Here is a 24802-nt window from a genome sequence, read left to right on the forward strand (position 1 = left end):
AAAATAAAGTCAGCAGGAACAAAATGTAAAACATCAAAATGATCTGAATGGAAAAAATACAAAGTAGCAAAAGAAAACCAAGTGTAAAAGTCCGCCAAAGTTAAACAAACACGTACACGATGCATGCTGCAACCAAGCAGCAAACAAACAATGAATCAGCACCGGATGATCGTGCCCGGTGTCCTTTTAAGTGTCATTGATTAAAACGACCAGCACCTGCGAGGCTGCCGGCAGGGCTGACATCGCTACCCGCTGGTCGCCAATCTGATCGGGACGACCAGCACCTGTGCAGGTGCAGGCGGGGCCGACAGCGCCCCCCGTTGGTCGCCAACCAGATCATGACAGGACTATCGATATATCCGACCCTGTTTGCATGTAATTTTCTCTGTGCGTGCATAGAAATAGTATCGATATAACCGGGACTATCGATATATCCGATATCGATATAACGAGACTTTACTGTACTTTTATATATTTTTATACTTTGCGCTATGTACAGTTCTTTTTATGATCCATTTTTTATTCAGTTGTACATTTCAGTCTCCTGACATTTTCTTTTGTGCATAGAATACTTTGTTTTATCTTTAACCCCCCCCCCCCCCCACACACACACACACACACACACACACACACACACTTAGCACAGAAGAAGATTCAGAAAACATTCTGTGTCTGACTGGCTATAGCGGTCGACTGGCTATATTCATGAAATGGTAAACCTATGTACTTGAACATGTATGCATACAAATGCATACAAAAAAAAACATTTATTCAGTAGCTTTGATAAAGTTTTCCAGAAGTAAACTCCTGATGCGCATCAAACCCAGAAGTGTGGCATCATTTTAAGACAACAATAGCGAGACTCACGCTGGAAATACACGCTGAAATACATCGGGATGAGAAGAATATACCGCCTCCGGTTATGAGCTTAGTTTTATTGTTTGCAAATTGATGCTGGGCCATTTTCTAAATTGCACGCCTACTTGGTCTGAGCGCACACGTAGTCTGTCAATGCGCTACATTGTCATTGCTAAGGTAGCTCTCTTGAAATGTTGGCCATTCCACACCTTATATCAGCAGCGTTGTTAGTTGCAAACCATTACAGATGCTTCCAACTATGCACTCTATGTCATTCGTCTCGGGATCTACAGGATCAATCCGAACAAAACAGGTATTGTTGGAAAAGAAAATTCACGATTGCCTGACACCTTGTATTGTGCCATTACTATCAACAAGTGACACCACATTTTATTAACATTAAGATTGGCTCGGTTCAACCCACTGGGTGATTTTGGCAAGGGACGATATTGATGCAGCTTCACAAAGTCCTCACAAAGGGTGGTGTAATCAAGGGAAGGGAATGTTTTTAATGTCTCGCAAGAACTTTGAACTGCCCCCGAATCCATTTCCCCCTGTAGAAGTCGTGCATAACCCCAGCCTCTACTGTAGCGCCTCATAATGTATTTTATATCTTTATATATTATATTTGGAAAACATTTTTCAGTCATTGATGGTGCGGTTTATAGTCTGGTGCGCCCTATACAACAGAAAATATGGTAACAAAAAAATAATAAAAACGTTTTAGCTACCGTGCTTTTTAGTTCCGCCGTTTGTCCTTCCTTACATTCGCTCGTCTTTGATAGTCACAATAATTACCACCTCCATATTTGGGGTTCAGTAAACTGCATTGCATATGAGCACTGAAGTGATTCAGTCACATCCAGTACTGCATGCCTGGTCTGACCACAACTAATTAAACTGCTGTCAGAAGTCAGAATGTCAGGGAAGAAAAGAGAGTACAGTGAATGAGAAGCTTCTGGTTTTGCAGACAATAATAGATTGAGGAAGCTGTCATTATCCCACATATCCTGTAGTGCTTTGAACTGCCAAGCTGTGAATGGTTTTCATTTATAAAAACAATCTTGCACAGCGTCGGGACTCCCCACCTTTGTCCCTGTCCTTTCAATAAGTAATGACTTCCTCAGTGAACAGATGTTCAATTGTCTATCGACAGACACTGTGTTGAGGTTGTCAGCTTCAGAGCTTTGTTGTGTTCCTGCAGCTTTACTGTACGGTGTGAGTCATTAAACACATGCAACAGTCGAGACACTCAACCTGCACTGTAAAATGTAAATGAAGGTTAGAGCAGAAGCCAAATAATTGAAGAATTGTGCTGGTTTAATTCAACGGAAACAGTTAAACCTCAGAATGTGATGCAGATGGACAGCATGTGGCTCGGTGGCTGAAAATGCTGAAATGGGAAAACTGTACTGGTAATTACATTGGTGCCGGGGTAGCTGAGCTCTGCACATATGCATTAATGCATACAGTATTTTAAATTAATATATGATCCACATGAACACTCAAAATTGTGCTTAGGTGTGACTGTGAGCTGTAATTGGCTGGCAACCAATTCAGGGTGTCCCCCAATTATATGCCCAAAAACGGCTGGGATAGGCCACAGCACCCACCGCGATCCTAATGAGGATTAAGCGGTCTGGAAAATGGATGGATGGATGAATAAAGTTGCATATGTCCAATTAACTTTACCTTTTGTCACTCAGCCGTGAGTCTCTCCCCCCCTTGGTCTGATTTTTCATGTGATATTTTGGTTTTTATTTGATTTGTATTTGCTGTTCTATTTTTCCGATGTTGTTTTGGGTTTTTCTATTTGTTTATCAAATTATTTGTATTTGTGATCTTGGACATGATGTTTTATTTTTCAATTTGTCTTTGCATTTGTTTGCTTACTTGTTTTTATGCTTGTTAATTTGCAATTGTGGTTTGGATTGTGTGGTTTTTAAATTTTTATTTGTTGTATTTTTAGGATATTTAGGAGGGCAAATGTGTCTGCTTTTTTATGTTTTACTGTTAATTATTTGAAGTGTGGCCCAGTGGTCAACTGGTTAGGGCATCAGCGTAGAGACGTCCTCTTGCCTTTCTGTGTGGAATTCGCCTGTGCCTGTGTGTTTTCTCCCACCTACCATAAATATGCATGGAAGGTAAATGGAACACTTTGAATTCCGTCGGGGTGAATGTGAGTGCTGATGACTGTCAGTATACAGTGTAGGTGCTCTTTGATTGGCTATCAAAAGGTTCCGGTGTCCCCCACCTACAGCTTGAAGACACCTGGAATAGCCTCCAGCATGCCTTGCGACCCCCGTAAAGATAAGAAGATCTCAAAATGATTGCAGTTCTTTGTATTTGTGATTTGCACTTCATATTCTTCACACACTGCTCATATTATCAGAGCATGTGGTGATTGTTTCGATTGCAAAGTGACCCTGGTTTCCAGATTTGCTATTCAAGCTTTGGCGTATGCGGTTAGGGATTTATTTCGAAGGGCACCTCATGAGATGGAACTTCCCAGTGAAGAGGAGAAAAATAAAGGTTTTCTGATCTTATATTCCATGTTGAAAGCAATATTTATCTTCCAGAAATATATTTGAGTTGAAATGGAGAAGAATCGTAGCAGCAGCCCTCAAGATATGTTTGAGGAAATGGTTGAAAGTGGTACGCTGTAATCATGTCCTTCTGTCAGAAGGCTTCAGTGTGAGTAGGTTTCAAGGCCATCATAATTGTCTCCAATTGCATTCAGGAGTGTAGGAAGGAGGAGACATTGAACAGTTTCAGTTTACAGAATGCAAACCACTTCACATCCCCTCACTGCTGATATATGCCATTATGACCTTGCTTGATTGTTATGCCTTCATGTGCAGCCCTTTTGCTTTTCAGATCAATGTGGGTCATTTTGCCAGCCCCATTTTTCATGTGGGGAAAAAGTACTTCTTAGAAGAAAGTACAATCATTATAAACAGTATCGTATATTTATACTGATGTTATTCGTACTGTACTCGACCTATTCTAGTTTTGGGGCACCATTTGTGTCTGTCATCATTTTTTTGTTTGTTTTGGTTAAGTGAGGTGCAGTGGTATTACATGGCAGCCTTTTTTCATGTTTTTTTGCATTATATACAGGTAATACTAAGAAAAAAGAGAATATTGTGAAAATGTTAAATTGTTTTAGGAATTCCACTTAAAAGGTGAAATGAATATATTATTTAGACTTTTAACATGCATTGCAAGATAGATTGTAGCATGGCTCTGGTGTTATGGAAGACCAGCTTGCTTCAATTGTTGCGTCTCTTGAGGCTAGGAGGCAGGACTCAAGAGACGAGGGAAAGCGGGGGTTTGAATCCAAAGTACACGGCGAGACAGATACTTGTAATCAAGAAAAGTCTTTACTGGGAGCATGTGCACAAACAAAACAAGTGGCGATGAGTGAGGGAAAAAGATGGCAGACCTGACGGAAGGGAGGTCGCGAGGTAAGCTTTCTGAATACTCCGACGGAGACTGAATAGCGCGATCGGTAGATATAGTCAGGCACAATCACGGGAATGACAAACAGCTGTGGGAACCCAGGTGCGTGATGATGGGAGGGGCCGTCTCCAGGGAGCAGCGGAGGAGATGACAGGAGGGGCGGGGCGCGCCCAGGACGGCGACGAGATGTGACATCAATAGCGGTCTTCAGCTCTTTTTTGTATTGCTCGGTCTCATGTTTCACATCTTCCTCTTGACGATGGCCCGTATATTTTCGATGGGGTTGAGGTCAGGTGAGTTTGCTGGCCGAACAAGCACAGGAAGTGCTTAAATAATTAAAACAGCATTCAGTAGTTCCATTTTAATTGGAGGTCGATGTATATGTCATGAGAACACTCAAATTGAAAACACACTATAAGTGCACTGCAAATAGATCAGGATTTTTACATTGTTTTGAAATCCCTCATACAAACTGGAGCCTTATACACGGATTTTCTATTCTTTTTCATTCAGGATTATTTGATCTTGAATAAAAGGAATTGAGTAACATTAATGACAATTACATTTTCTGTATTCCGTTCTACCGAACGTTCCACAAAATGTGAAGATATATACTGCCTGTCTCTGATTTCTGTTTATTTTTGGTTGCAGGTTGCAGGTCTTTTTCAAGATCCGACTATTGGAAACGCCATCAACATTGTTGTGGTTCGACTTATTTTACTGGAGCAGGATGAGGTAAAATACTTTGTCCTCATTATGGTTTTATTGCAATGCAAAATCGCAAGTGACACATCCAGTGTTGCTGTGTTTCAATTCGTGAAAGAACACTGCAAAGCAGCAGTGAAGTGATGAAACAATACTTAGCTAATACAAAGAATAATCAGTGGTGAGTGTCCGTTGATAGCTATATACTGTAAATTCCTCAATGGGCTGTGACTTCAGAGGAGGATGAGGTCATTAGCGACTCCATGGCTTGTGACCATCGCTGAGGGTGGCAACATCGATTGGCCGGTAAATCAAGATTTTTGCCTTTTGGCTCAGCTAAAAAAATAAGGCTGGACCATTCTGCTTTACCATCTCCCACGTCAGTCTTTTCCAACTTGTGAACGAGCCCCTCAGATACTTGCTTCCCTTGAGATAGAACCTCCTCATTGACCTCCAGGGCTCTTCACCTTTTTCTGACTGAGTAACATAACCTCAGATTGGGTGTTCCGATTTCCAGATGAAACACTTCCCATTCACCCGTGAACCACTCCAGCAAAATTTGGGTATTGCTGCACGATGGAGCCAACAAAACCAGATCATCTACAACAATCCAAAAACTCTTTCTGATAACAATTAAGAATGTTTAATCCCCTCTGTCATATATTACATACAGAGCATAACAACTTAATGAATAACTAGTTTTGGAATTTGAAGTCAAAAATAATGACTGTCATTGTAATTTACACAGGACAAATTTGGTTTGGACTTTAGCAGGCATCATGGAATTTTACGTTTGATTTGATTTCGCGGGACGAATAAAATGATGTGATGGGCCAGATTTGGTCCGCCGGCTTTGAATTTGACACCCGTCAAGAATGGAGTAAAAATGCCCCCTGAATTTAGAACATTGAAGCAGACGTCCTAATCTCAATCATGCTGCCTGTGGTTAATTGTATTCGTTTAATTGTGAGCTCAGATGTCCCTCAATATGTAATGTGCGCTCTACATGTAATATGATATTGCTTGCTATATTGCAAGCTACAAATGTTCAAATTCCATAACAGTCGCAATTTTACAACAATTGCTTGAATACGTTTATTAGGGGAACTCGTGGAATAAAAGTTATAACAGCCATTTTGTTCATAGCTATATCACAAAAGTGCAGTATTACAGTGAGCTGTATATTTTATGCACAAAGTCAACAATTTTTATTGAAATAACTGTTTCAATTTTGTTCACCCCATATCTCAGTCGACACATCAGCACTTTTTGTGTTGTTAGTTTTGAACAATTAACCCGAATTTTTTTTTTTTTATCTACGATTTAAATGCAAAGGTAGTTAATCTTGCTGATGTTATTTGAGTTCAAACATGAAGGTCTTATGTGGCCGAAATGAACACTATTAGTACATATTCTTGTGTTGCTTTGTGTAAGCGGGTTTGGTAAATGATACAACTTCTGGATAGAGTTGAGGTTCTTTATTAGGACGGCTGTGTTGGTTGGAGGGAGAAGGCAATTGACATGTGTGGCTCTCGTAGGCTCTCATCAGACTGACTTGCAGCAGCGCACATGCTCCTTTGATCTAAAGCCAGGCATCACTAGTAAAACATGCAAATACAATTTGCTCATATCATTACACTTCTCCGAAAACGTTTTTCTCTAGGCAGTGACCAGCTTGACAATTTGCCCACTTATAGTATATTTCCTTTGGAGCTTTGACCTATTTACCAAGTTAAATGTTTTCCCCTATCTTGCATTGTGACATTTGCTGTACAGGTCGATTTAAAGATCACACACCATGCTGACAACAGCTTGAGTAGCTTTTGCAAGTGGCAGAAACGAATCAACATGAAAGGAGACGATCATCCTCTACACCACGATGTAGCCGTTCTCCTCACCAGGTAAATAAGGGCTTAACTCGATAAGAGGGTGACATTTATTGGGGGGATTGACCGGAAGCAGTTTTGGCGCAATAGAATGCTCTGGTAGAAGCAGAGATGAAAGTCAAAAGTTACACAGTAAAAACATTTTAAGAGGGGGTGGGTATACACAATGCTATTTTAGCTGATTGATGAAAGGGGGAATAAAACTTTAACCGTTTGTTAAAAGTTGATGTTGCTCCAATGTCCATTTGAAGTATTCCATTCTGAAAGTCACTACTCTTATCGCCTCCTTGTGTTACTTTCTCATTTCCTTTCTTGGATAAAACATTTTAGTGGTACCATGAGTCCGCCGTATCCTCCCCTCCCCTTTTACTGCTTTTGCCATTTCATTCCTAACCTCTCTCAAACAATCCATCTATCCATCCATCCGTCCACTAACCCACACCAACCCACACAACCCATCCATCCATCCATCTGTCCGTCCATCCATCCGTCCGTCCATCCATCCATCCATCCATTTTCTAGTGTGCTTATACTCATGAGGTTCGGGGTACAAGGGTAAACCCTGAAATGGTTGCCAGCCAATCACAGTCATTTACATTGCAGGTTTTGGGCAGAATCCTTGCTCCACCCGATCACTTTTGAGGCGCACCAAATAAAATACATACAAACATACATTTGTTCAATAATAAACACTGTATCATCAACGATAATTAAAAAAACATTCTGAACTTGCGATTGTTCAATAATTTTGTCCAAAATATGTGTGGACTGACCAATATTATACATTTGTGAAAAAATTGAATTAAATCAAATGTTGACAAAGAAGATAACTGGCATCACATAGAATTTTCAAACACTTTATACAATAACATTTACATTGTTCTTAGATGCTAAATTTTGTGAAATTCTTGATTGAAATTGATTGTCAATACAATCACATAATTTTGGTTTGGTTCATTTCAAATGCAAATTCAAAGTCATCTGGCCACATCCACATAAAAAATTGTTTTAGAATGATGTTGCAAGGAAATGCATTCTACTGTCAATTGAGGAAACGAAGAGTGTTTGTACATACATTACTAAATCGGTATGAATGGAATTGGTTGTTCAAGTAGATTTGTCTTTCGGTTATCTGAGATTGCATCCTCTGTTTCCATAGGAAGGACATTTGTGCATCCATCAACATGCCTTGTGAAACGCTGGGTTTGTCCCATGTGGTAGGCATGTGTCAATCACATCGCAGCTGCAGCATTAGCGAGGACACCGGCCTGCCGCTAGCCTTCACTGTTGCACATGAGCTGGGTCACAAGTAAGCTTCCATAACGTACGGCACACACTGTTTTTTTTTTTTTACACAGATCCGCACCAGGTATTAAAGTTTAGAAAAATGGTGTGCGGAAATCTTTGGAAAGGGCAGTTGCTCATCAAAGTTGAAAAAAGGTGCACATGGGACAGTTAAAAAAAATCAAATGTGATTGCACATTTTTGGCTCCTCCTGGAGAGTCTTTTCAGTAAATTGAAAGCTTTTTTTATGGAAATTGTAATGTAGAAAGCAGCTTTGAGACAACCGACGTCTCCGGACAAGTTGTGTCCATAATTTGTAAAATGGCTTCAAATGACTTCTACTGAGCGTATTTTACAAAGATTCCACCGCATATAGCTATATTTTACGTTTTAAGACTCGCGCTGAATATTCAGGAAGTCTTGTTTTTGAGTTGGTGACGAGTCCGTATGTGACGTCACTGAAGGAACGCCCCTGACCGGAAAAAAAAGACACATTGTAGCAGTCCTTCCATCACGTCAATGTATTTTGCTGTACTTGTTTGGTCTGAAAACCTTGTGTTGCACCCAAAAGCCGCCAGAAGATGGTGTCCAAGCTCCATGGAAGGAATTCATCAGCCTGTGGAAACGGGCTGATTAATTCCTCAGAGGAGCTTGGACGCCATTTTCTGCCTCTTTTTGGGTGATACATTTCCCCCCAATGTTGCCTCAAAATGGCACGGAATAAATTCTTTAATCGATTGCAAACATGTATGATTTCCTCTTTAGAAATATTTGATTTTCCAGCAATGCAAGACGTCTTGGCGTGACATCACGAACTGGGGGCGGGACTTTCTGAAAATGCCCAATTCGCAGCTCAATTAAAATAAGAATAATCTGTTCCCAAGTCCCCATAAAACATAATTTTACACGAAATAAGCCTTATAATGTACACTATTTTATGTAATAAAAAAATGGTGATGGTAGTTGTCAATGGATAACGAACTTCCAGGTTGCCTCTTGATGATATCCGAGTGAAGTTGCCGTGCTTTCTCTGCGATAATACCCTCACTCACACTGTCCCCGGCCAGCTGCTTTTCATTAATCCAAATCAACAGAAGTTATTCAACCTATTCTATTGCATGAGACTGTTGCTTAGACAACACAGAAACACCCTTAGCCATACACGCACCCTTAATACCTTCCTTGTTCTGAAGGATGGTAGCAATGGTCGACTAAAGCGTAATGGTACTGGGACGCTAAGTCACACAAACGCACACCTCGTTCGTGTTTTTCGATGATCTCCTTCTGCCTGACCGTAATTTTCCTTTGTGTCCTCTAAGGCTTACATTAGCCTGTGGTGGGGTCTTTTTAGGTCTCATAATAGCAAAAGTATCCTCCATAACAAACAACGTCCGCACTCAAAGAAAGGGGGTGACGAAAACTAGTCCGCCAGCCACCGTGGCGCTGTCTGGCCGTGTGGTTTGGTGTTCATCGCCGAAAACTAGTCCGCCAACCACTGTGGCGCTCCATGTGGTTTAGTTTGTCCGCCGAAAACTAGTTCGTCAGCCAAGACTATATGCTCGCGAATTTAAAGTTCTTGAGCTAAAGCGTCCGTAAGCTGAAGGATCACTGTATTCTGTTTGCATTCATGTTGATTTAACTCAATGGAATTGCGTTTCCATTTTGTGTTTTATGCCTATTACAAGACAATCTATCAAGTGGTGTTTCAAAATACATAATGGGCCTAAATTAAATGATTAAATGTGGAGTCACACCACATGACCGTCCTGTGGTAGTATGCTGCCTGAAGTTTACCTTCATTACAATATCAATGAATTGAACTATATTTCATTGATTTTAAATTATCGAAATACTATAAAGAAATATGGTTGTTAATGTATTTTTTAATTATTTTTTTATTTTCAGGATTAGAAAAAAAACAACAAAATGGAAAGTTCATATTGTGCCCCTTATCTGTTTCGATAAATTGAGCCCTCTTTTCATCTAGATTATTTTTCTCTTTTTACCTTCGGGGTGCATGGCACATCATGCACTGCCAGTTTGTCACCTGCCTGGCATTCTGCCCTGCCAATGTGTCGTAGGCGATGACACAAATATTCATGGCGTATGCATACATTCAGTCTGACTGCTCGTGCATCTTGGAGGCAAAAAACACTAGCTTTTGAGTCGTAACAATCTAATGCCATGAGTTGTCAGAATAGAAAGAACACATGCAAAGATCTCGTCTTTTTATAGAATTCCTGCTGGTAAACACCCCTTTCAGAAAAAAATGGCGAACGTTATGGTTAGATGAAGTGGGCAGTGGACTGAGGATTGCTCGTCTTTGCCAACTTGAGGGAAATGTTTCCAAACATTGAAACTCAAAACTACCCATTTTTTACAGCATTGGAAAATGTTAAGAATGTTTGTGTCATGTTTGTCGTCCTATAGAAACAATATTAAAAAATATATATTTTCCTCCCTGATCTTTTTTCATTGTCAAACGTTTGTGAAAAAACGCCAGGGAGCCACTGGGCGTCACTACAGAACCACATGCGTCTCAGGGACCGCGTCTTGCCGACCACTGGTATAAAGTGCAATATACGGATGTTTGATACTGATGGGTGGGTCATAGTCTGTAAGAAGAGGCAGGGTTAGGGCAAATGTTGCGTGGTTGCGGGCAGAGAAGGGAAAGAGTTGAGTCTCCTGACCGCTTTGTGGAAGAAACTGTTCTTGAGCCTGCTGCAACCAGCACGGAGACTCCTCAATCTCCGTCCTGACAGCAGCAGGCCGAAGAGGCTGTGAGATATTCGGTTGTGTCCTGATGGCTTGATGGGTCAGAGGAGAGTTGTAAATGTCAACTTGTGGGTGTAGAGTGACGCAAGGGACCTTCATAGCTGTTCTCACGATGCGCTCAAGAGTCTTTCGGCAGGACACAGTGCAGGTGCCATACTACACGGCGATGCAGCTGGACAAGATGCTTTCAATGGTCCCTGTATAAAATGTTTGCATAATCGGGGATGGGCTCTTACTCTCGTCAGTTTGCAGAGGAGGTACAGGCGCTGGTGGCTTTTTGGGCCAGTGTTGAGGTATTGTGTCTCGAGGACAGGTCTTCAGAGATGTGAAATCCCAGGAACTCGGTGTTAGTGACCCTCTCCACTGTGGCACCTTTGATGGTCTGTCGAGTATGCTGGGGTGGGTTCTAATGAGGTCCACAACACTCCCCTACATCTTCTTGACATTCAGGACTGACGGATTGATTCTGCACAAATGAATGTATTTTTATTATACATGTAATTGTATATTCAGTAATCCTTTGTTTTTCGGGGTTAATGGGGACCAGGACCGTCCGCGATAGACGAAAATCCGCGAAATAGAGTTATATAAAAATAACCCATGTGATAAATCAGAGGGGGATGCTGGGCGGCGCTGAGCAGATGCACAGCCGATTCACATGGCTATAAACCGTGGGATACTGTGCTGTCATTGGGTGACGTCAGCGATGGGACCCAATCAAGCTACAGCCATATACAAAACCTGAGTCATTCGGCATTTGTTTTATTCGGAAGTTTTTTTGTTCCTGGAAAAAAATCTGCAATGCATCAAAACCGTGATAATCGAACCGCAAAGTAGCAAGGGATTACTCTCATGTATTTCTACAAACCGCAGCTCGTGCATCCAGCAAGGCAATCCTTCTCACTCCCATTGGCAGAGCATTTTTTTTTCCGCATGACACTTCACCCATTGGAAAAAAAATCTTTATTGTTTATTTTTCTATAAATCATAGGCTGATCTCAAGCCAGCTGGAAGCCAAAAGGGGTCATGCAGATTTGCACTCTTGCCGTCCTGTTGACTTTTGGTAGCTATTTCTCACAGTCAAAATATTCCATCATTTGTGAATGACATGCACACGCACTCAAGCGCAAAAGCGCACACAAACACACACACACGGCAGTATTAAGTCATGTGATGGACCTAATATACAGTATTGGCTTTACCGACTACTGGGTAACAAGGTACAGACAGTACATTCACATGGTCATAATTGTGCATAGTTCCGACACTTAATATTAATATTTGAAAACTGTAAATGTTGCAGTTATACTTGTCACGTTTTGCGAGGTGGTGATGGCGGGTTCGGATCCCAAAAAGCAGGCAGGAGGGAGCAGGAGGTTGTTTGACAAATTGTATTAAAATAAAGTCAGCAGGAACAAAATGTAAAACATCAAAATGATCTGAATGGAAAAAATACAAAGTAGCAAAAGAAGACCAAAAGTAAAAGCCCGCCAAGGTTAAACAAACACGTATACGATGCATGCTGCAACCAAGCAGCAAACAAACAATGAATCGGCACCGGATGATCGTGCCCGGTGTCCTTTTAAGTGTCATTGATTATAACGACCAGCACCTGCGAGGCTGCCGGCAGGGCTGACGTCGCTACCCGCTGGTCGCCAATCTGATCGGGACGACCAGCACCTGTGCAGGTGCAGGCGGGGCTGACAGCGCCCCCCGTTGGTCGCCAACCAGATCATGACAATACTTCAGAATAAATGTTTTCACCATCAAATCCTCTTTCCCATGTTGATTATGTTGGTGTGAAGAAGGACACTGCTGTTTGGTTTTTTGAGATATCACAAAGAAAAAAAATATTCGCAACACTATTCAGCTTGACATAAAACGATTCACCAAAACCTTTGTTTCTTTTTTTTTTTGTCGAGTCAGATGGGAGACGGGGGCGGGGGGGTTAAACTTGGCTACATGCTCTAGCTGACTATTAAAGAAGAGCGAAATATATAAGTTCATTTTTGTGCTGGTGTCATACGTTTCACCATTAACATACTTTTTTAGATTACAGCCATCTGCTTCATATCCGCTTGCGTGTTTGAGAACATAAGCAGAGCCATTAATTCACCAAACTTCAACCTGACCTCAAGCTTAGTTTTTGACTCATCCGTGCGTGAAATGTTATACCTCATTCTGCCATCCAGTTCTGACTAATGTGTTTATCATTACCTATACTTTGTCCTTGTGGGCATTGTTGCTCTTATTTTTGTTTCCATGTTCGATTTGTTGTACGTTTGTTTCATGGTAGGCCTCCCAAAGGCCATTTCAAATGGTGAAATTAGCCATGACCCATGTTTGTTCGCTTGACTCCTCTGTTTTAGCATATGAACCAATTTCTATCCACCACATTTTCAATTACCATCGTCTTCTTTTCTGAATAACTTCACTTGAATCCAATCAGGGGGAAGCACTGTGTTGTTGATTACGGTCATCTTCAATTTAGCTTTAACAGCAACATTCTACAAAAAAATTGCATTGTAATTTAGTGAAGCACCATCGGGAAATGTTGCAAATACATTTAATCCAATGCATTGTTGAATATTAATGTGGGTGGGGGAATTGTGGATATCTGTACTTTCCAGATAACTTATTGATAGAGATTAGACATCTCTGACACTTATACATTGATTTTGTGCTTCTCCTCAGTTTTGGGATTCAGCATGATGGCAACGGTAACGACTGTGAACCCATCGGGAAAAAACCTTTCATCATGTCTCCGCAGCTGCTATATGGGACCTTGCTGCCCAAGTGGTCCAGATGCAGCCGGCAGTATATTACACGCTTCCTTGAGTGAGTTCCACATAATTTATAGTATGAACTGCATTCAACTAAGTTCAGTCTTCTTTTTCATGATGTCCGGGGTGATATCTGCTTTTTGAAGGTTCAGGTCCATGTACCTGTGCTAATACCTACAGAGATTATCAGTCGAGATATATAGACACAGAACTGGGCATGTCAGTCATATTGGCAGTGTGTCATTCATTTTGGGCCACACTTCTATTATCTTTAGTCCATCATTATTAAGGGCAAACCAAACTAACTGTCAGACCCGCATTCCATCAACGTTATTTTATTCTTATCTCTTAGACGTATTCCATCACTTAGACCAGGGGTGCTCATTACGTCGATCGCGATCTACTGGTCGATCGCGGAGGTAATACTGGTCGATCGCAGCGTGACATCGCAGGCTGACAAAAACATTTGTCAGCCTATCAAACGTCCCGTCACTTGATTGACATACAGGGCAACCATTCAGATGACAACTAAATCTTGACCTTTAGGTCGCCGCGCATGCGTAAACAACGATGCTAAGCGCAGCAAAATTTACAAACTAGTCAGCGAATTACCTCCGATTTTAAGCCCTTGCTAAAACATATGGTGATCAAAATGAGTGAGAAAGCAAAAACATAACACATATATAGTTCATTGCCACTAAGTGTGGATTTGTTGCCAAATTATACTTACCCCCAAATAAATTTACTGTTAGTTGTTAATAAAGTTATAGTTGGCCACTGCCCGTGAAGGACGCAGCAGATCTTCTTCTCTTTCTTCTATTTTTCACTACATCACATGCATTTACAGAACAAACTGAATCTCGCCAAATTCAGACACACACTGAACAGGAAATAAAGGTTTAATTGCAAATAAGTAAATACAAAAATCATAGACTCAAACACAGATTGTAGGTTTAAGTGACCTCATCTGGTTCCACTTCCTCAGCCAGTCACAGCCGACATCCACAGTCCCTGCAGAAATCATTTTGAAAAAGGGTGTACTCTAACAGACACTTATAGGACAACCGACGCCACTTTTTTGTTTCCTAACTGACATCAGAAAAACGTTTTATAGTATCTTATATATATGCTATATTTATATATGTATTATATCCTATACTTTTAGTCAAATGCAAAACACCAATAAAAATGACTTAAAGTGTCCAAAAACTACTTCAAATTGAACCCAGAAGTGGCCAGTTTCATAAGGTCCCGCCCCCTTGTTCGTGATGTCACGCCAAGTCGTCTTGCCTTGCTCGAGAATCAAAACAATGGCTTCAGATTCGGACAAGATGCTATCTTGTTCCTCATCCAGTTATGAATATGATTCAAATAGTTCTGATTAGGAAAGCATAAATGTTTGCAATCGATTAAAGAAGCTATGCCCTGTCATTTTGAGGCATCTGGACAGAAATGTAGCACCCAGAAAATGCAGAAGATGGCGCCAAACTCCGTTGGAAATGGGCTGATTTTTATGCTTGGGATTTGTGTCAGCGAATATCAAATACGTAGTTGTCTTGGTGCAACACACAACGATTCACCATCGCATTATTTATGCGTTTTCCTTCTAATTTCGCCATCAACACGGATCAACACGAAGTTTTCAGACCAAACGAAGTATGTACTGCAAAATGCATTGTGTGTCCTTTTCTCGGTCAGGGGCGTTCCTTCCGTGACGTGACGAGGAGTCGTCGATTTTTCAGCGTGAGTCTTAAAACGTAAAATATAGCCATATGCGGTGGAATCTTATTAAAATACGCTCAGTAGAAGTCATTTGAAGCGATTTTACAAATTATGGACACAACTTGTCCGGAGACGTCGGTTGTCCTTTAAATAGTCAGTGGGGTCATCTAAGCAACCCAGGTGGGCGTGTTTCCATTAATTCTCAGTGAACCAGTCGTCCGTCAATGACGGGCTAAAAGGTCCGTCTGTCCTTGAGCTGGTTAGTGACAATTATATTGCTAGATGAATACCTACTTTCTTCTTTGCCTTGTACATCTTTGTTTGAAGTTTATTGTCATCATCAGCAAAATGGGCGCCCGTCAATACTGGTGGACTGACGGACCTTCCCCCAGGACCGATGGAATAGCCAACTCTGCGTATCCCAAAATGTGAAGACCTAACTTGGTCATGTTTCCTACCACTTGTCGACTTATGCAGGTGTGATCGAATATCCAGAACTTGAAAATCATTTTTAACATTTAATTCTAGCAGCTTGGTGAGCATTCAAAACATGTGTACATCCTCTGGCTTGCAAGCCAAAGGTAGCTCAGATTTTAACTTCACTCAGGTTTCAAGTGACCAGAAAGCCATTTGTAACACTAACATTTTAATTCTAGCTGCCAGATTCCCCAGCGCCGAAAGTAATAATAATGAAACTGTACAAGATTAGACACAACACCACTTTATCTAGGACACCATAACTGAGAAAAATAACACATCGAGGCATGATAACACGGTCAAATGTAATCATTGTCACGACTTCAATGCATGCTGGGAAATGCCTTCTCCTCTTATTCTCGAACATGCTTCCGTGGTTTTTGATTGTGCTGTGTAAAGTGCCAATGACACACGAACCACGTTTCCATAATGCAACTTGACAGCTGCCTTACCAAATGATTGGCAACCCACAATCATTCTGCACTTCCATAAAATGAGTACGCTTAGGGGTCCATTGTTGTTCTCCGGGGAACATGTTCCTGTGATTTAGCCTGTAGGGTTGACAATTACAAATAACTACTGTTTATGGTCAAAATGGGTACACCAATGGTCCAAAAAATCTATTTCTGCCCCCTTTTTTTGCATGACAAGGTACAGACAAGAGTTAGTTAGGCTAAGTATTGTATGAAATTCAGTTTGAAGATATCAACAAAAAAGTCACCAAGACCATTGCTAATGGGAAACTTTGTTTTTTTTTTCATCTTAGGACAACTCCCAATAGTACTTGTGAAGAAAAAAAATGACTTTTGTGTTTTGGCCACTATGATCCCTGGTATCCATTGCACTTCTGCAATAATTTATCCATTGCTTGGTCATTAATTATCGTGTCAATCATCGTTTGCTGAATGTGCGTCTGAATTAATTGTTACATTACATTTAATTTCTACTTTGCAAACCACGAGTATAACCTGTGTGCATCCCATTAAAATTGCTCGTATTTCCCTTGATGACAAGATAAAGTGCTAATATGTTAAATCCAAGCACTTGTAGGCAAAGCCAAAAGGTGGCATTTTTTTCTTTCCTGAATTTGACACCTCGTGGAACACGTCTCGTTGATCCTTCACCTTCTGTTCTGTCTGATGCCAATGATGTCATTGTCTTGACTGTCTGCTCTAATGGAAAGGAACGGGTGCAAGTGCTACTGATTGAGATGAATGTTGTCATTACAATTGACAACTGATCAGGTGTGGTTGATTGTTAGCTGGATGTACGAGCCAGATGCTCAGGACATGACAAATAAATGTGGGAAGACATTCTGTAATGTACTGTAAAGAGTAGTGTGATGCAAAGTATCATGGAGTGATCAAATGTAGAATAAAATACAAAACAGTTGTGCAGTTGGTGCATAAAATCAGTGTGCCATTTTAAATTGACCAGTTACTGTATTTGTAGTGCATGTGTGCAATTGTGCAGATGCCCTTCTACACTTTAAAGTGTGTGTTGCTGTGGAATATAGATCAGCAACAGTGGTTCAAGTGAGTTAAGAGCTGCAGCTAAAATGATTATAGTGGTAATGGTGTTCCACGGGTTTGTGCAAAATTGCAAAGAACCACAATATAGGTCGATTTCAGTTACTGTTTCGGTAGTTAATAGCTTGAGGGAAGAAGGTGTTTGAGTGTCTGCTGGATACGGTGCGTATGGATTGGGAGTGCTTGCCTGAGGGGAGTGGCTGGAGAAGGTGGTGGGCAAGGTGTGTGTTTGTTGGGAGAGGGGGTCCAGTAGGATTTTCCGTGGGGTTCTCGCGGCGCGCAAGTCTTCAAGTCTGTGTAGGGCGGTGCCAAGGACTTTTTCCGCCGTACTTACTGTCCATTTAAGTTTGTCCTCTATTATGGTGGCTGCAAATCAAACCGTGATCAAAGAGCTGTGTGGAAATGTATTGAAGTGTAACTATGTCCTTAGTTTTAGTGTTGGTCTCTCTGTTTTTTGCTTTCTTTATTTTCACTTCTGTTTTTCACGGCTTCTTGTTTTCCTTAGTCTGTGGCCAATTTGGGGCATTGGCAGCTGGTGGGAGCGTGTAGTGTGTGTCTTTCCTCCTTCTGTTTTTCTTTGCTGTCTGCTGTGATGCTGGTGCGATTGTGACTACAATGAATGTGTCTTCCTGTGGGGGATTTCTGCTGTCTGGAGGAGGTATTAGTCGGTCTGTGGGTGTCACGTTCCGGCGGCGACAGTGGCAGCTGGCGAGCAGGAACGTGTGGGATTGGCGGTGGATCGCTAAGCAGGACAGAGGCGTAGGTACCGGCAGGGGCCAAGGGGCTGGACTCCACCGGTTTGATGAGGGAGACATGGAAAACCGGGTGGATCTTCATGGAGGCGGGCAGCCGAAGTCGGACCGCGACCGGGTTGATGATGGCCTCCACAGAGAAGGGGCCTGTGAATCGCGGACCCAATTTGGGGGTGGTCCCAGCCAGCCGTAGGTCCCTTGTGGACAACCAGACCTTCTGGCCCACCTGGTAGGCCGGCGCGGAACGGCGACGGCGATCCGCGACCTTCTGGTTCCGGACCGCCGTGCGTGATAGGGCTGCCTTGGTCTCCCTCCATACACGATGGGCCCGCCGAAGATGGTGTTGTATCGACGGGACCTCCACCTCCCCTTCCTGTGTGGGAAAGAGCGGCGGCTGGTAGCCATAGGCCGACATAAACGGTGACCGACCTGTGGCTGAGGAGACCAGGGTGTTGTGGGCATATTCCACCCACGGGAGATGGATGGACCAGGCCGAGGGACGATGAAGGCATACGCAGCGCAGGGCCACCTCCAGGTCCTGGTTCTTCCTCTCGGTCTGGCCGTTGGACTGTGGATGGTAACCGGAGGACAGGCTGGCCGACGCCCCCATGGACCTGCAGAAACGCTTCCAGACCCGGGATACGAACTGGGGCCCTCGGTCCGACACGATGTCAGTGGGGATCCCGTGGAGACGGACGACGTGTTTGACCAATAGTGTCACCGTCTCGATAGCGGACGGCAACTTGGTCAACGGCACGAAGTCTGCCGACTTAGAAAACCGGTCCACTATCGTGAGAATGACCGTCTTACCACGGGATGGGGGGAGGCCGGTGATAAAATCCACTGATATGTGGGACCAAGGGCGCGGGGGGACAGGTAGGGGGCGGAGCAGTCCTGCCGGAGGCTGATGGGAAACCTTGCCACAGGCGCACTCCGGGCAGGCTTTAACGAAGTCCACCACGTCGTTGCGGAGCCGCGGCCACCAGAATCGCTGGGAGACGAGGTGCTCGGTGCGGCTCACCCCTGGGTGACACGCCACCTTGGATGCGTGCCCCCACTGGAGCACCTCCGAGCGCAGCGACTGGGCGACGAACAGTCTGCCTGTGGGACACTTATCGGGAGTCGGGGTACCTTTTAATGATTCAAGGACCCTCCGTTCGACCTCCCACTGGAGCGCCCCCACGATCTGGCGGCCGGGAAGGATGGGTTCCGCAAGGTCTTCCTTGTCTGCTGGCTCGTGGATCCGCGAGAGGGCGTCGGGCTTGGTGTTTTTGGTTCCTGTACAGTAGGTGAGGGTGAAGGAAAAGCGTGTTAAGAAGAGCGCCCACCGTGCCTGGCGTGCGTTCAGCCTCTTGGCGGCCCGGATGACCGCCAAGTTTTTATGGTCCGTAAGCACGGTGAACGGCTCCTTCGCCCCTTCGAGCCAGTGCCTCCACTCCTGAAGAGCCAATACGACAGCGAGCAGCTCCCTGTTGCCCACGTCGTAGTTGGCTTCGGCGGAGCTGAGGCGGCGGGAGAAAAAGGCGCAGGGGTGGAGCTGCTGGTCGACTGAGGAGCGTTGGGAGAGTACTGCCCCGACTCCTGAGTCCGAGGCGTCTACCTCCACAATGAACGCGGCGTTGGGGTATGGATGGCGGAGAACTGGGGGGCGAGAGAACGCCTCTCTCAACGCCTCTCTCAGCAGACGGAACGCTTCTTTCGTCCACCTGAACGGGGTCTTAGTGGAGGTGAGTTGGGTGAGAGGGAGGGCCTTCCGGCTGTAGTCCCGGATGAAGCGGCGGTAGAAGTTGGCGAAGCCCAGGAAGCATTGTAATTGCTTGCGAGAGGTGGGCGTGGGCCATTCTACTACCGCTTCGGTCTTGGCTGGGTCAGCCCGGATCTGCCCCCGCTCCACGATGAAGCCCAGGAAGGATAAGGAGGAGGTGTGAAATTCACATTTCTCGGCTTTGACGTATAGTCGATTCTGCAGCAGTCGCTGCAGAACCAGCCGGACGTGCTGATGGTGTGCCTCAAGGGACTCTGAAAAAATTAAAATGTCATCCAAATATACGAAACAGAAAATATTCAGAAAATCCCTCAAGACATCATTAATAAGATTCTGGAACACAGCGGGTGCATTGGTGAGACCAAACGGCATCACCAAGTACTCGAAGTGTCCCAGAGGTGTCTTAAATGCGGTCTTCCATTCATCCCCCTCTTTAACCCGAACAAGATGATAAGCGCTCCGGAGGCCCAGTCTAGTGAAAACGGTCGCGGCCTGGAGGGACGCGAAGGCGGAGTCAATCAATGGGAGCGGGTATTTGTTCTTTATAGTTATTTCGTTGAGTCCCCGATAATCCACGCACGGACGCAACGATTTATCCTTCTTGGCGATAAAAAAGAACCCCGCTCCCAAGGGTGACCGTGATGGCCGAATGAGCCCGGCCGCGAGCGAAAAGTCAATGTAGTCCCGGAGAGCCTGTTGTTCGGGTTGGGAGACGTTGTACAGACGTGAACTGGGAAACTGAGCGTTGGGCTGGAGGTCAATGGCGCAATCGTAGGGACGGTGCGATGGTAAGGACAGGGCGCGGTCCTTGCTGAACGCCTGTCGTAGGTCGTGGTAACAGGGCGGTACCCCCTCTAAGCAAATCTCCTCCCTAGGGTAGCTGTGAGATGGTGCCGACCCGCCCGCGGCCGACCGGAGGCAGTGAGCGTAGCAGAGGGGGCTCCACCCCTGAATGGTAGGTCCGTCCCACGAAATGGCCGGATTGTGGGTCCCCAGCCAAGGTAACCCGAGCACAATGGGAACCGAACGTGAATGCATCACGAAAAACCGCCGGTATTCCACGTGATTGCCCGAGAGTACGAGTCGAAGCGGCGCAGTTTCTTGCGTAACCTCGGCGAGTAACCGACCGTCGAGATCGAGTACGCTCCGACTCGCCCCCAGCTGAACAACCCGACAACCCAACGCCGACACGACGCGCGGGTCTATAAAACAGCGGGTCTATAAAACAGCCGTCGGCCCCCGGCATCCAGCTCCAGTCTCCGCGACGTGAACCCCCCCCCGCGGAACTTAAGGGGACCCGTCGTTTGTGTGGACGGGGTAACTTACAGTCACTGGGGGTCTTTCCGGGAAGCCCCCCAACTGGGACAGACCGGGGCTCGGTGACCCAACTTGTCACAGAGCTGGCATGCCGGGCCGGTGTTGCGTCGCTCCGGCGCCCGCGCAGCGGCCCTTTCGCCCCCCATCTCCATCGGCTCCACGGCCGCGTGCCCCCCACGCGGAAAGGTCCGGGCACCCCCTCGGGTCCCTGCTGGCGGCTCGAGATTAGCCTGGGCAGCACGCTCCCGGGCCCTGTCTCGCATCCGGTTGTCCAGCTGCAGCGTGAGGGAGATCAGCTCGCGAAGGCTGGAGCACTCGTCGCGGGTAGCCAGTTCGTCCTTCAACGCAGCGCTGAGCCCGCGCCGAAACATCCCTCGCAGGGCGCGGTCGTCGTACCCGCTGGCGGCAGCTAGGACGCGGAAGGCGACGGAATATTCCGCCGCCGATCGGTTGGCCTGCTGGCAGATCCACAGCTGGGACTCCGCTGCCTGCCCACTCACCGGGTGATGGAACACCTGCCGTAACTCGGCGATGAAGTCCGGGAAGGAGGCTCGGAGCTCCGGCCGAGATTCCCAGACGGCCAACGCCCAAGCGGCTGCGGGTCCGGCAAGCAGGCTGGTAACGTAAGACACTTTGGCCGCGTCAGTGGTGTATACGGAGGGTTGCTGGTCGAAAACTATGGAGCACTGCAGCAGGAATTGTGCACAGCGTCCGGGCTCCCCTCCGTAACGGGCGGGGTGTGGGATGTTGGGTTCGCGGCTCAAAGTTTGGGGAGGGACGGCCCCCGCGGCGAAGGCGCCGCTGGTCTCAAGTCTGTCTACCCGTTGGGCTAATCGGGTGATGTCGCGACGGATCTCCGCGATAGCAGGCACCACTTGACCGAGCTGCTCCGCCTGCTGAGCGAGGACGGAGAAGATTCGGTTACTGTCCGCAGGATCCATGTTGGTCGGAAGATTCTGTCACGTTCCGGCGGCGACAGTGGCAGCTGGCGAGCAGGAACGTGTGGGATTGGCGGTGGATCGCTAAGCAGGACAGAGGCGTAGGTACCGGCAATGGATTTATTAACATAAAGCGCGGGTCCGAAAAGACGCGGACCCGGTAAAAAGTTCGTGAGACAAAACCAAAAAATGACAAACTGACAATGCTAGTGGGTGAGTGGCGGCAATCCACCCAACCACACTAACTAAGAAACATAAAATGGCACACGGTGGTGCAAAATAACCTACGACGCGGTGCAACAAACAAACGCGTTCGTGGCTAAGATCATTCCTCGGGCGAAGCAAATTATGTACTGGCTACAAGTTCCAAGTACTGGCATGGCACGAGGCGAAGTATCTTCCGACGCTGGGTGAGTGCCAGCGTCGGGTTTAAATGTCCACAGTCAATGAGGAGGAAATTGACAGCAGCTGGCGAACGGCGGGAGCGGAGGCCCCGCCCTGCTGTCAACTGGCTCATGACAGTGGGGGTTTTCTGTTTGACCACTTGATACTTGGTCTATCATGCCACTTTTATCTTTATAGTTGGAGATAAGATTATGACTCATCACTGTCAATTACTGCCTGCCAGAATGTCGTCTGGACACCCTTGACACTGAGAAGAGAGCTATTGATTTATAAGGTCTCTGCAATGATCAATGGGTTATCCCTTATATAGCCCGATTCTACATGAGATACTCAAAGCGCTTGATGTCGTTAGCTCATTCACACACTGATGACCCAGCATCAGGAGCAACCTGGGTTCCAGTATCTTGCTTTTTAAACAGATTTGCTTAATTTAATCACTTAATCCACATGGAATTTTTGTTAAAGCTCCAGGTGGATGCCTTGATTCCATATAGTATTTCCAATATTTTTTATGCACACTGTGCATTGTGAATGGGCATATGCCATTTCAATTTTGTATTTTCTTTTTTGTTTTCATGATATGTGTACATGTTCTAATTCTTTTAATGATTTGGATGTATTTTTGTTTGAGAATTCACTTGTCTGCTCCTGTCAGCTGCTACTGGCAGTGACTTGCAATGTAATGCTGGCTTCAACTGTGTTGAATGTCTGTAGTATTTCCATATAGTTACCACAGTTTCTGAGCTACAATCATCTGGAATACATTTAGTGGCTCAATGTCTTGACAGTATTGTAGCTTCTGGACTTCACTGTTGAGGAAAAAATACTCCCAGGACCAATAGTGAAACTCATGAGACTTGCCTCAAGCCAGGACAGCTGCGAGTGTGGTTTCCGATTTTATGTTACAGCTACATTGACGGACAGAGCTGTTATTTTCATTTGTTTATTTTGCACATAAAAACTGTTAATAACAACTCCAACAAATAAGAAAAATGTGGGATCTTGTATCTGCCACTGCAGCATAAGATACCATGAAATCAATAAGGCGTTTGTGGATACAAGATTTTCAGGCATTTTAAGGAGGATGCAAAACTGTATGCAACATAGATGATGAGTTGAGTCGTTGGTTTTCAAGCTCCACAATCAAACTGAAATTTAACATTTTCTTTTTAGTTCGCTGCCTTTTTCTGAAGCTGTGAGACATCTGAATTCCTTTGGATTGCGATATAATGACATTGTCAATATAAACATTCACCCTATGAGGTTGGGTGGCATTCACTCTCATGTTTATTGATCCCACATGCAGGAATCCACACACGAATTGAAGTCTATTCACTGTAGTATATGAAGATTGTGTTCCAGAAACGAAAAGGCTTTGACTTTCTTAATGTATGGGCATTTGTATGGACATTGTCTTTCACACTACACTCAGCTTGCACAAGTTAAAGCTGCTTTCCGAGTTACTACCCTTAGCTCTGCCCCTAGTTGTCATGACACTGTAGTGTGCACGGGATGAACAGTGGATCATTTTCATGCAACAGGTCCATACCCTCAAAACATTCAAAAAGTATTGACAGGCTTATATACTGGGATATAGGTATTGATTTATCGAGGGCTTTGACAAAAGTGTGCCACAGATACGTTATAAAGAGTAGGGGGAATTCCTTAAAAAAATAGATTTCTCCTTATACTACAAATTTTGCATATAGCTGTGTGCATTGCTTATTCAATGATGGATCCATATTGGAGGGCTGAGAAATAACCTTTGTTGGATACCATATGTATGGCCTGGTAATTTGATTCATTCTTAACAATCTAACAAGACATAAGACCTTTCAGACCACCATTGTGGTTCTGAAAATAAATTGCTATTTGTATCAAAGGTCAGAGAAAGATGCACACCCCTACTGTCTATTATATATTGGTTTCAATCCCATACCTCGTGTGTTGAGTGCTGTAAAATTGAATCCTCCTGGCTCATGCGGTCCAAGAAGCAAAGACATTGAAGCATTCTGTCCACTCCACTGTTATTTCATGCCATGTCATCGGGAAAGTTTTCTGATGTGATGTGAAACTTTGAGCGAACAATGCAATGTACTATGAGACAACATAAAAATGTCAAGAAAAGCCTACTACAGTTAAAC

General features: G+C 44.5%; 1 protein-coding gene across 1 annotated transcript in view; it reads left to right on the forward strand.

Annotated features, from left to right (window-relative positions):
- adamts7 (ADAM metallopeptidase with thrombospondin type 1 motif 7) overlaps window positions 1-24802 on the forward strand; it is an 82599-nt gene that overhangs the window by 20789 nt on the left and 37008 nt on the right. The window contains exons 5-8 of the mRNA XM_088992077.1: window positions 4972-5055; window positions 6802-6926; window positions 8071-8220; window positions 13665-13808. Coding sequence (XP_088848203.1) covers window positions 4972-5055; window positions 6802-6926; window positions 8071-8220; window positions 13665-13808 — 503 coding nt within the window. The remainder of the gene's footprint in view (window positions 1-4971; window positions 5056-6801; window positions 6927-8070; window positions 8221-13664; window positions 13809-24802) is intronic.

The sequence above is a fragment of the Hippocampus bargibanti genome, linkage group LG03, assembly GCF_051943395.1.
Source record: "Hippocampus bargibanti isolate YZ-2025 linkage group LG03, ASM5194339v1, whole genome shotgun sequence".
NCBI lineage: Eukaryota > Metazoa > Chordata > Actinopteri > Syngnathiformes > Syngnathidae > Hippocampus > Hippocampus bargibanti.